This window comes from Camelus ferus, chromosome 2 (genome assembly GCF_009834535.1).
Source record: "Camelus ferus isolate YT-003-E chromosome 2, BCGSAC_Cfer_1.0, whole genome shotgun sequence".
Lineage (NCBI taxonomy): Eukaryota > Metazoa > Chordata > Mammalia > Artiodactyla > Camelidae > Camelus > Camelus ferus.
The window spans coordinates 99,094,520-99,107,104 of record NC_045697.1 but is presented as its reverse complement, the minus strand read 5'-3'; the positions used below and the strand labels follow the sequence as shown (position 1 = coordinate 99,107,104).

Below are 12,585 nucleotides of genomic sequence, written 5' to 3'. Positions count from 1 at the left end.
CTATTAATAGCAACATTATTTATAATTGCCAAGATATGGAAGCACCCTAAGTGCACCTCAATAGATGAATGGATAAAGAAGATGCAACATATATCTGTAATAGAATACAACTCACCCATAAGAAGGATATTTTGCCATTTGCAGCCCTTCATTCACTTTTTTTTCACTTCAAAAACCAGAATTTTATAACAGGCATAAACATTTCCACTGCATCAAAAACAACAAAATACCTAGAAATAAACTTAACCAAGGAGGTTACCTATACTCTGAAAACTGTTAAAACATTGATGAAGAAAACTGAAGATGATACAAAGAAATGGAAAGATATTTTGTGCTCTTGGATTGGAAGAATCAACATCATCAAAATGGCCATACTACCCAAAGCAATCTACAGATCCAATGCAACCCCTGTCAAAATACTCATGACATTTTTCACAGAACCAGAACAAACAATTCCAAAATGTATATGGAACCATAAAAGACCCCGAACTGCCAAAGCAATCTTTTGTAGGTCTTTTTTTTCTCTTTCTTCTTTTTGTTTAAAACCATATCTTGAACATAGTGTTTCAGTCGAGTAAGATGAATAAGCTCTAGAGATCTGCTGTAAAACACTGCACCTCTAGTCAACAGTCATGTATTACACACTCAGAATTTAGTTAACAGGGTAGAGCTCATGTCACATGTTCTTACCACATAAAAAATATATTTAAGCATGTCTATGCACCTCTTAAAATTATCTCTTGTACTGTCAGTGGTATTCATACTTTCAAGCTTAGGGAATAGTGTGTGCCATTCTCCTTAGAGCAATTCGATAAGCAAGAGACCAATGTTGTCAGCTCAAGGGCCACAACAGACCCAAGCTGATTCAAGACATTAAAAAGCCTGAATAATTTCATAATCATTAAAGAAGTCAAATCTCATAGTTTAAACTTTTTCACAAGAAAAACATCAAATCTAGATCATTTTACAGGCAAATTCTAACAACTCTGAAGGAACACACTCTTCCAATCTTATTAGAATTCTCTGAGAAAATAATTCTCTAATTCATTCTGTGAGACTAGTATAATCTTGATATCAAAGTGAGCAAGGACTATAAAAAAAAGGAAAATTATAGTCCAACGTCATTCATGAACAAAGATGAAAAATCCCAAAGTATTAACGAAAGAACTAAGCAATGTATAAATGTTGATATGTGCAATGTTTTTAAAAGCACTTGGTTTGGGAGATTAAATACAAAGGAAGCCTAGCATCTTGCAGCAGGCAAATTTATACTGAAACATTCTGTGTGGATTTGAAAAGGCAAGGAGCACAGGGTGATCAAAAACACTACGAACACATTGGGAATAGCAGATACAAACTACTATACACAAAATAGATAAACAACAAGGTCCTACTGTATAGCACAGGGAACTATATTCAATATCTTGTAATAATCTATAATGAAAAAGAATGTGTGTACATATATATATATATATATGTATAACCGAATCACTATGCTGTACACCAGAAATAACATACTAGAAATCAACAATACTTCAAAAAAAAAACCCACTATCAATGCAAATACATACGAGATAGAAAGCTTTCTCATTTCTTTGGGTTTCTGATTTTAGGAAATGGTTCATGGGCAGAGGATGATACTGACCTATCTCTGTTTTGAAGTGGAGAGGAAGAGATAACGCTTTCAGATGGAAAACTGATAGCATAACAAATCCAACGTAAGGCTACTGAACTCTCAGGGGGCCCCCTCCAGGCTTTTTTACCAAACTGCCATGCTTAGAGACATAGAGCAGTCACCTCTAAGATCCCAGCTTTCTGTGTAAATGTACCCTCTGAATTTGTAATATAGGTGGGTAGAAACTCCATGTGCTGACTACTTCAAGCCTCAAGGATCACGATAAGGGTCTTGGCCGTGAAGAGTGGTTTGTTTTATCAGCATACCTTCTCTGCACATCTTTCCCCCAATTAGGAATTGTGCTTATGTGGCAGGTACATATCCCTGAAGGGAGAAGCATTACTCACTGTGCACGAAATATTCTCTCAAATTCCAGTGACCCAGAGACTGCCGGGGGTATAACTTTGTATTTTGATCTTGCCTTTCCTACCTGCAAAGCAAAATAACCTGCAAGTAAAGAGGAATGAACATTAAAAACATGGCACATCATTATTCATTAGTAAAATGCAAATTTAAACCACAGCTAGATACCACAACATACCTATTGAAACGTCTCAATTTGGTCGGGAGGATTAGGTTTTTTTACTTTATTATTTTAATGGAGGTACTGGAGATTGAATCCAGGACCTTGTGCATGCTAAGCGCGCACTCTACCATGGAGCTATACCCTCCCCCTAAAATGTTTAAATTTAAAAAGACATCACACCAACTGAAAAAGGTGAGGATACAAGAACAACTGGAGTTCTCATACTCTACTGGTGGGAATGTAAAAAGGTACAAACACTTTGGAAAACCATTTGGGAGGAATCTGTTAGTTAGATATACACTGACTACATGATTCAGTCATTCCACAACTAGATATTTTCCTAAGAGAAATGAAATCATATGCCTATACAAATACTTGCTAGCATCTGGTCAAACACCAGTCTAGATGTTGCTGTGAAGGTATTTTTTAGATGTGATAAACATTTACATCAGCAGAGTCTGAGTAAAGCAGATTACCCTCCATGCTGTGGATGGGTCCCACCTACTCAGTTAAAGGTCTTAAAAAAGAGTCTAAGGTCCCCCAAAGAGAAAAGGATTTTACCTCCCTTTGGACCCAGGACTGTAATATCAACTGTTGGAATTTCCAGCTTTCCAACCTGCCCTGTAAATTTCAGACTTGCCAGCCCCAACTATTACATGAGCTAATTTCTTAAAACAGATGTAAAAAAAAAAAAAAAAAAGGTGTGTGTGTGTACCCTATTGGTTCAACTCCTCTGGAGAACCCTAACACAAATGTCTATTAACAAGTGAGTAAATAAACACTTTGTGGCGTATCCATACAACAGGATACTACTCAATAGTGAAAAAGAATGAACTACTAATAAACAAAACAACATGGATGAATCTCAGAATAATTATGCTGAATGAAAAAGGCAAGATTCAAAAAAAAGCACTACGCTACAGGTTTATATAAAATTCTGAGAAGTGCAAATGAATCTATAGTGACAAAAGAAGATCAATAGTTGCCTAGAGATGAGGAGGGCTAGAGGGGAGGGTCACAAGAAAACCTGGGGATGATGGCTTCCTGCATGACTCAGGTTCCCTATTACAAAATGACTTTCCTCTCCTTTGTTCACTGCGTGGAAACTACCTTAGATTATCAAATCCCGATGCCTGGAATCACCTGCCTCTGATCATTACTTCCGTGACACTCTTTCACTTTCAGGCCCACCATTCATCCTTTATCAGTAGTTTTCCCCTCCTGTCCTTATCTCCCTCTTTTTACCCCATAGTTAACTTCTGAGGTCTGTTATTTCCCTTCAGATTATTTCTTCCAGTTTCAGTTTCTTACTGGTTCTCTCCAACTTAGTACCTCAATATCCATTTCCTGCTTGCTAATATTTTTAAAATAATTTCCTTTTCCACACCAAGTTTGCAGGTTCAGTCTCCCATTGTGTGACAGTATTAGAGGTCATGTGTTTCCTCCTGTAACAGGATCCTCTCTCCCCTCCAACAAGAAGTCAGTAAATACTGGTTGAGTAAGGCTCTCATAGCTGGCCACTTCCCTTCCCCTGACTTCCCGCTCTGCAACAAATAAATGGTTGGTCTAGATTTAGAAGCTACAGCTGAACATCTAAAGTGTGTAAACACTGAGGACAGGCATCTTTCTCATTCAAACTGTAGTTGCATCCCCGAAGTCTGGGAGAGTAGAAAGAAGATAATAAAAGTGTGGGACTGGGCTCTGACGGTTTCCAACACTGGGCTGCCTTTTCAAGGCAGCATAAATCTGGAGAGGCCAATGGCTCATGGGCTCCACTGGAGCCAAAAGGAGATCTACCTATGGAGGGGAAAACTGGGACTTGGCCATTCTGGACCCTACCTGTTATCACTGCTTCTAACTCCACAGCCTTAGAGAAAACACCAGGCAAGGCTTCTTGTTTCACGTATAAAATGGAAACAGTGAAATATGTGTGCCCCTAAATTTATATATTGGCAATGGTGCCCGAACCTGGAGCTTCCAAATGAAGCCGAGTATGTGAGAGCTTTGCCATGCAGGTCTTTCCCCAGTTGTTCCCTGCACCTGGCCTGCCCCTGTGTGGAGCAGCAGCAAATGTGAGGATTGAGCTTCAGTAAATGGAAGGCCCAGCCCACCCACAGCCCCAGGAGGAGGACTCCGTCGGGCTGGCTCTGAGGTCAGGGGCCTCAGAGTGACCGTGGTTATCTCTGCGGCAGCCTGATGAGGGTGGAAAGGCTACTACGCTGCTTTTTCTGGAGAGCTTCCATTTTATTTCCCATCCTATGAGTTGATTAAAAACTACTTGAGAATAAGCTCCTTTGGCTTTGCCTGTCTTTCCTCTTCCTGTGCTTTCTCCAGGAGCACATGTGTGCTGGGGAAGTGAATCAGGGCCCCACCTCGTACCCTCCCAGCTGCAGCTGGGCTTCTTCACCACGTGGCTGCCTCTCAATCCAGCAGAAGCTTCTCTCTGTGGGGAAGCAGCCAAGGACCAGAACTGGTCATGCTGAGCACCAACCCTGGGCACTAGGCCCACCACAGTGGGCACGTCTTACCCAGTGTCCTGTTTAATCCTCTTTGAAGACTTTTGCTAAAGCAGCAAGTTCTGGTTCTAAATGTCAACTAAACAATTGTCTCCCTCCCCCTCTCTCTCTGCCTCACTCCACCATTATTAAACATTCCCTGTCCACCACCAACCACCACTGGCCCAGTCTCCTCCTCCCACCCAAGTACTAACCAGGCCCGACCCACTTTAGCTTCCGAAGATCAGATGAGATCGGGCACGTTCAGGGTGGTATGGCCATACACCCAGCTGCCTGACCTGGCCACAGTTCACACTGTCCCCTGCACCCACCAGCAAACAGAGCCTCTCTGCAGAGATGGCAGAGGCTGTGTCAGCCTGGGGGCATCCGTGGACCTGCCCCCGTGCTCTCTGCACACTCGGGTGGGCAGTGCCTACATGTAGGTCTCTGTGAACCAGGGGCTCAGTACACAGCGCTTCAGAAAACTAGGTGCTGCTTCAGTTGGCAATAAGTATCCTCCTTGGTGAATCAAACCACAAAATGTGTCTTAAGTATAACATTTTCGTAAATTCACAAACTGGCTAGCAGGTCTGCCATTGAGTATGCGTGCAGGACTTTAATCCTAAACCGTGTGCCTCCATCATTCTACCCTGTTTCCTGGTATAAGCACACTGGGGAAAATAAATAAATACATGTCCTTGGTAAGTCTTGCTCACCAGGGCTCAGTCCCTTTCCCCATTTTGCTTTTTAAGTAAGCATGTACCTACAATAATATGAATTGAGCAAATGTGACTCCAGTGGAGAAGAAGCCCTCTATTTAACCAGGCAATTGGGATATTGAATAATCCTAGTGGGAAAGCACTTTAAAACTTAGAATTAATTACTTAATTGGCAGCTCATATTTTTGCAGATTTTTTTTTACCTGATAATCATACCTGCCATAGGCAGCTTATCTTAGAAACACACATTAATTAAAAGGTTGGGGCTCAAGGTGGTGGGGGGTAATAGCTCAGTTTTGCTTAGCATGCAAAAGGTCCAAGGTTCAATCCCCAGTGCCTCCACTAAAATAAATAAAACAAGAAGTAAAATTAAGATTGCATTCAAGAAATCACAGCCACGGTTTATAAGCAGATACATTACGCCTGGAACACTCCTAATTAACATTTATAGCTCACCTCCCCCAGGTTAGCTAACTTCTATGCTCACTTGCACTGGGCTGTGGGTTGTAATCATAGGTGATGCAGAATCCCTGGGCTTGGAAGGCCCACGGCGTCCCCACTGGGAGAATTAATTCCTGGAATGTTCCAAACTCTGCCCGTCCGCAGAGAAGGAGACGCTGATGACCCTAAACACACTGTGCCCTGCAGAGGCCACGGGCCACCAGCAAGTGAGTATGAAACCCCCAAACCCTCCCTCCCCACGCCCCTCCCCGTCCTCCCCGCCTCCCCCTCCCCCAGCACACACGTGGCCTGGGGCTCTTACTTTGCTGACAAGCAGAGAGGACAGAGAGGGCAGCCAGCAAGATCGAATTCCAGGCCATTTTTCACGTGGAACGTTCTGGTTCACGGAACTATCTGCAGAAATCCAGGGGACGATAACGGATTTGGCAAGGCTGACCGGAATTCCTTACAAGGCAAACAGAGCTGAGAAAGAAAAAAAAAAAAAAATGGAGACTCAAGCGGCTGAGTAACCTTTGCCCTGGAACCTGAACCAGGAAGGCAGGCGGGTCCGGGCTGTCAGTGACAGAGCTGCACCTGGCGGGGACTGGCTTCGTGATCTGGCTTCACGTCTCTCGTATCTGAGCTCCGACCTGTGGAATCAGCCCTCCAGCAGCAGCACCTGCAGTTAAACCATCTCCTCAGCCAATTCAAAACCAATTTCCTCTCCTTCACTTCTAATCCCTGGATCTCTTTGGTCCCCTCCCTGGCTCCAAGGCCTGGCTGAGACCTTTCTCACCTCCAGTGGAAAAAAAGAGAAAAGATGGAAGAGTGTATTTAATCCTACTGAGATTTACATGCTAACTGAAACTGATTCTAACTTTATTCCCTAGTAGATGGCAGACCCAGGATTTGAACCCAAGTACCACGGATTCCAACTGAGCCCTCAGCCCTGTTCCATGCTGCCTCCACTGTTGTCTTAACTCTCCCATGATCGTGGTGACCATAACTTTTTTCATTGAGATGTGACTCACATATAGTATTAGTTTTATATGTACAACATGATTTGATATATGTACATATTGCAAAACAATCACAGTAAGTTTAACATCCATCACCTCATATAATTTCAATTTTTTTCTTGTGCTGAGAACTTTTAAGATCTACTTTCTTAGCAACTTTCAAATAACCAATACATTATTGTTAGTCATCATTCTGTACATTACATCCCTAGGATTTATTTATCTTGTAACTGGAAGCTTGTACCACAAATTAAAAAAAAAAAAAACTAGCATATGTTTTCTGAGAAGGAAGAGGGCCCTGGAGGAAAGAAGTAGGCCAATATTTTTTTTATTGACCTCCAGTAGCAAACACAGAACACGTGATCTCCTCGCAGGTCCAGCGCCCCTCCTTTGCCAGAGCAATGCCCCACACCACCCAGATGGAGCTGTCCTTCCACAGCTGGGGGCTGCTTCTGCAGAACCTATTCATCACAGCCCCTCCCCTCTGTCAACTTAATTGTTTTTCCCTTTAAAGATTCAGCTTCCCACAAAACAAAATTGGGGTCCCCCAGCTCACTTAGAGGGAGCCCCAGTGCCCCTGGGAAAACCGGCGTGTCTCAGCCTCACACAAGCCCTGACTGGGGCTCCCAGCCCAGACACTTAAGGATGACACAGCCTTGGACAGGAGTTGAACCTCAGTTTGATAGGATGGGCTAATGAAGGTTGAAGGGAACTTTAAATGAAATAGGACTGTTATGAGGATTGAACTAGTTAACATTCATAAACACTTCAAACAGCACCCGGCATCTAAAAATGTGTTCTGTGTGTTTGTTAAATAAACCCATAAAGTATCTAGAAAACTATTCAGCATATTATGTACCTAATGTTAAAAAATATTTTTTAAAGGTAAAAGTCATGCCTCTTGTACAAATATAAAATGAAACCATATTAAAGATTTGATTGAATTCTTTAACGAGAACTAGTATGACATCTTAACCAGTTCAAAGCAGAATTCAAGGAACCACTCATACATGGTGTTAAAAACAAAATCCAACTGAGTTCATTTTAAAGATCTTAATGGATCTATTCAGTGATTCACGATTCGGGTATCATCCAATCCAGCAGACAGAAAGGACCTCTGACGGAGCTGTACAAAATGAAAGACTTTACAGGCAGAAGGGAGCAGGAACGAGGAAGTTATACTTGGCAAAAAGTGAACGGGTTATTGCAAGGTTATTTTCCTTTAGAGAATGGCAGGGATCTATCAGGCAGGATACTTAACTGGTGCTGAGCAAGCAATTCCTGGTTTAAGATCCCGTCTCTGGGTGAGCAGAAACTGTAAGCTAAGTCAGGTTTGGTGACATGGGGCTTAACCTTAGCAACTCCATTTGGGGCCTGTTGTCTTGTTTTTAACAATAGGGAATCAGAGATTACTTTACAAATAGTTATAAACCAAGTCTGCTCCCAGTGCCCTGCTGGTCTCTTCACATTGTCTCTGCTTTTATTTGTTCTTGAAACCACTGGAGACTAAGATTCTGTAAGAAGACAAATGCTAGAAGCCCAGGACAGCCCCGAAATTTCTCATGTATTTGATTGAATGATTTTGACCTTCAGTACACGGCAGGATTCTAAACTGCAAGCCAGTCGCCCTGAACCCACATCACCATCTACTAAAATAACTTCCCCAAATGACAGGCCTCCAGGAAGAGGTCTGGGTTGGGCCCTGTGGACAAGCGAAGGCTCTCTGAGTAAGACAACTGCTCCAAGAAAGAGAAATAGCAGAAGGAAGAGGTGAGTCAGGGAATGGGGGGTCCTGACTGATGGCCACAACCTCTGGGTGTTATCAGCTGCTGTTCTGAGAAGCTCAGGTACATCCATATTAGGGAACTAGTTAAAAACAACAACTCCAGAATGACCTTCTTTAGCTCCTATTGATTTCCCTTCCTCTCGCTTTCTGGAAAAATCCTGACATTCCCTACTGACTTCTCCCAGCCAATCCCAGTTGATCCCCATCCCCAGGTCCTAAGAGATGGTTGATATAACAAAAAGTACCTCAAGTGCTTTGAAACCCCGTGCATTCATGTGTAATCTGCTTTCATAGGTCTTAAAAGTCAGTGGACAGAGAAAGACAAATATCATATGATATCCCTTATATGTGGAATCTAAAAAGCAATGGTACAAATGAACTTATTTACAAAACAAAGGGAGACTCACAGACATAGAAAACAAACTTAAATAAACAACAAGGTCCTACTGTATAGCACAGGAAACTATATTCAATACCTTATAGCCTATAATGAAAAAAATATGAAAAGCAATATATATATATATATATATATATATAAACTGAATCACTATGCTGTCCAACAGAAATTAACACAACATTGTAAATCGACTATGCAGAAAGAAGAAAGAAAGAAAAAGAAAGGCAGACAGACTTATGGTTACCAAAGGGGAAAGGGTGGGGGAGGGATAAATTAGGAATTTGGGATTAGCAGATACAAACTATTATGTATGGAATGGATAAACAATAAGGTCCTATTGTTCAGCACAGGGAAATGCATTCAATATCTTGTAATAACCTATGATGAAAAGGAATATATGTATGTATAACTGAATCACAAGGCTGTACACCAAAAACTAATACAACATTGTAAATCAACTAAACTTCAATTAAAAAAGAAAGAAAGTCAGTGTAGTTTCTGCCTCTAGGAAAGTATGAAACAACGGAACTTTGGATCTTGAAATATTTATCACCTTCTGTGATGATAAAGCTTCCAAGATGATCCCACAGTTGAAACACTGCCATAGCATTTAACAAACCAACAGGAACCAGAGCTTCTCTCTCCACCTCCCCTGGATGGGTGAAGGTGAAAAACATTTTCACTGAAGGTAATATAATACATACAGATCCCTCTAGTGTGGGTCCTATTCCTTACATTTTGGTAAGAAAAGAAAAACAAAAGAAGAAACAACATATCAAGAGTTGCAGTGTTTTTAAAGTTGTAAAGTTTTTAAAGTGTTTTTTAAAATATTTGTATTACCTATATAAACTCAAAGAAATCTGCAAGGGTTTCTGAGAGTTTCGCTTATTAATCACTGTTACAAAAATTGTACTCTGGACAAGGCAAAACAGAGAGGCCACAGTGTGGTAATAGAAAAACAATCCCAAACCACGTGAAAGAGCTGTTTTCATGAAATGTAAACTCTAAATGTAACTATTTCTGAATAGTTTTGCTAATAGATGAAAAGATATGATCTATTTAACTACAGAAATATTCTCTCTCAGACCAACTGCATCCTCTCCCCACCACCCCCACCCGTTATCCCCTGGCCTCACCCTCATGTTCTATCCCTGTCTCTCCAAAAACTACAGCTCACTGTCCTGGTTTCCACTGGCACTTCAGCAGCTATCTCTGCTGCCAACAGACCTGGCACAGAGAGAGACAGGAAACCCACCGCATTCCCAAGGATGCCCAGAAACAGAGCGATCGCAATTATCAAGGACCATAATACACCTGACCGAAAACTAGACTGCATAAGGCTCTCCGTGTGCTTAGTGTTTATTGCATTCTCTTGCTGGAAGTCCTGACCAACTGAAAATACCAGAACAACTCAGCAAGTGTTTAAACAAAGCTCAGATAAACCAAACTTGAAATTGTACCTCAACCTACATGTTGCAAATGTAGGGAATCGCAGAGGTCCTGCAGAATATTCTCTCCCCTTCAGAAGCTGGAGCACCTTGCTCTGTGACCCTGCGTGTGGAAAACCAAGCCAAAGAGGGCAAAGGCGTCTTCCCCCATCGGGGAGACCTTTGCCCTGGGACGGGCAGGGCACAGAGCAGGGGATTACAGACCGGTTACAGCAAGCCTCAGACAGAAACTGCCTGTCATCCAACACCAGGAACGTCCCAAGCAGGCTCAAAGTCAGGGACTTAAAAGAGCAGAAAGGAAAGGAAAGATCAGTCCCCAGGGAAGTGTTAGTGAGGGGAGCACAGGCTTCGAGCTGGTGATCTAGGCCTGCATCCCTGTACTTGTGGGCAAGTTGCTAAACGTCCTTGGACGTGCGTTCTCAAAGGGAAATAATCATACAGGGTCCCTCTGATGACTTAACGAAATAATGTGAGGGAGGCAAACAGCACAGAGCCTGGCACGTGGCAGGGGGTCCACGAGGTCCCTCTGCTGCACCACCCACCTCAGGCCTGGTGGACGCAGAGGAGACAAGATCAATTTGTGGAGAAGGACAAGGAAGTGGATGGTCACAGAACATCCTAATAGCTACCCAGACTGCGAGGATTTCCCAGAAGAATGGAAACAGAGCACTTGAATGGCTTCCAAATGGCCTTGGACAGTAATAGAAGATCTGAACTTGAGTTGTCTTAAGTTTCCATAAGATTTGGGAGAGGCTAAAGTAAAGCAGAATCTGGCGAGGGGAATCAGAAATCCTCACTGACAACCCCCAGCACACACAGCCCTCCTCACACACACACACACACACACACACACACACACACACACACATACACAGATCCACACACATCCATACACACACCCGCTCCTAAACACTCCCACACACTAACACACACATATACTCACACACTCACATACACTCATATCCCAAAACGGGGATTTGTAAGCTGAATGGACCTTGAAACACATATTCTCATGGAAGTAATATTATAAATGGTATTATAAATGGTGGCCATGTTCTCAGGTGGCTGAATGTTCAATGAAATTTTAACTAATAAGTGATGTTTATGCCACATATTGGCACTTGAACCACCACAAAAGGAATTAACACTACTCTTTTGCCTCTCGTTTAACTATTACTCATTTTTTTTAACTGAATAGCATTTGGAAGGAAGTGCTTTAAAACTGGGTTGTTGGAGTAAACTTCCTGCCCTGCCCCATGGAAGGAAGCCAGGCTCCCCATGGGCCATGCTCAGAGCTGGATTCATAAACTTGCTGAGGGGTGTAGCTCAGTGGAAGAACGTGTGCTTAGTTAGCATGCACGAGGTCCTGGGTTCAATCCCCAGTACCTCCATTAAAATAAATAAATAAGAAACCTAATTACCTCCCTCCCCACAAAAAAAATTTAAAAATTAACTTACTGGGACCAGAGCAGCAAGAAGCAGGAGTTCCCTGAACTCTGAGGGCCGAGGCACCGTGGACAGGCCTCCATCTGATGGGGGCTCTGATGTCTACCCCCACCACCAGCTCCCAGTTCCACACAACAGAAGGGGAGGAGCGAGCCAGGCCCTGGACAGAACTGTCTCAACTCACCTGCCTCACCAGCAATGAAGCACATGTTTTATTCCCATTTTTCAGATGGAGAAACTGAGACTCAGAGGTTAGTGACTTGCCCAAGATCAGTACAACCCAGTCCTGATGTTCCCAAAGCCCTCGCTCTCAACTTCTGCTGCACATTGGAATCACCTGGGGGTCATTAAAAATACTGGTGCTTAGCTCTCCCCCGACACAGCAACTCTGATTTACCTGGTCTCGGGTTCATCCTGGGCACCTGCATTTTTTAAAAGCTCCCCAGATGATTTTAGCGCTCAGCCAAGGTGGAAAACCCCTGCCTTAACCAGTGATTCTCAGTATGGTCCTCACCACGCACTGCCGTCACCTGAGGCGATGTAAACATGCAGATTTCCAGGCCTCATCCAGGATCCACTACTGAACATCAGTTTCATGTTGGTTAAGCAGCCACAGCCTCACACAGCTCACAC

The 12,585-nt window shown here is 42.8% G+C and overlaps 1 protein-coding gene across 1 annotated transcript in view; it reads right to left on the bottom strand.

Annotated features, from left to right (window-relative positions):
- Positions 1–10,685, bottom strand: part of MGST2 (microsomal glutathione S-transferase 2) — a 37,626-nt gene extending 26,941 nt beyond the window's left edge. The window contains 3 exon segments of the mRNA XM_032463810.1: positions 2,023–2,122; positions 6,179–6,339; positions 10,529–10,685. Of these exon segments, the coding sequence (XP_032319701.1) occupies positions 2,023–2,122; positions 6,179–6,236 (158 nt within the window). The 5' untranslated portion in view covers positions 6,237–6,339; positions 10,529–10,685.
- Positions 10,686–12,585: the final 1,900 nt, after the last annotated feature.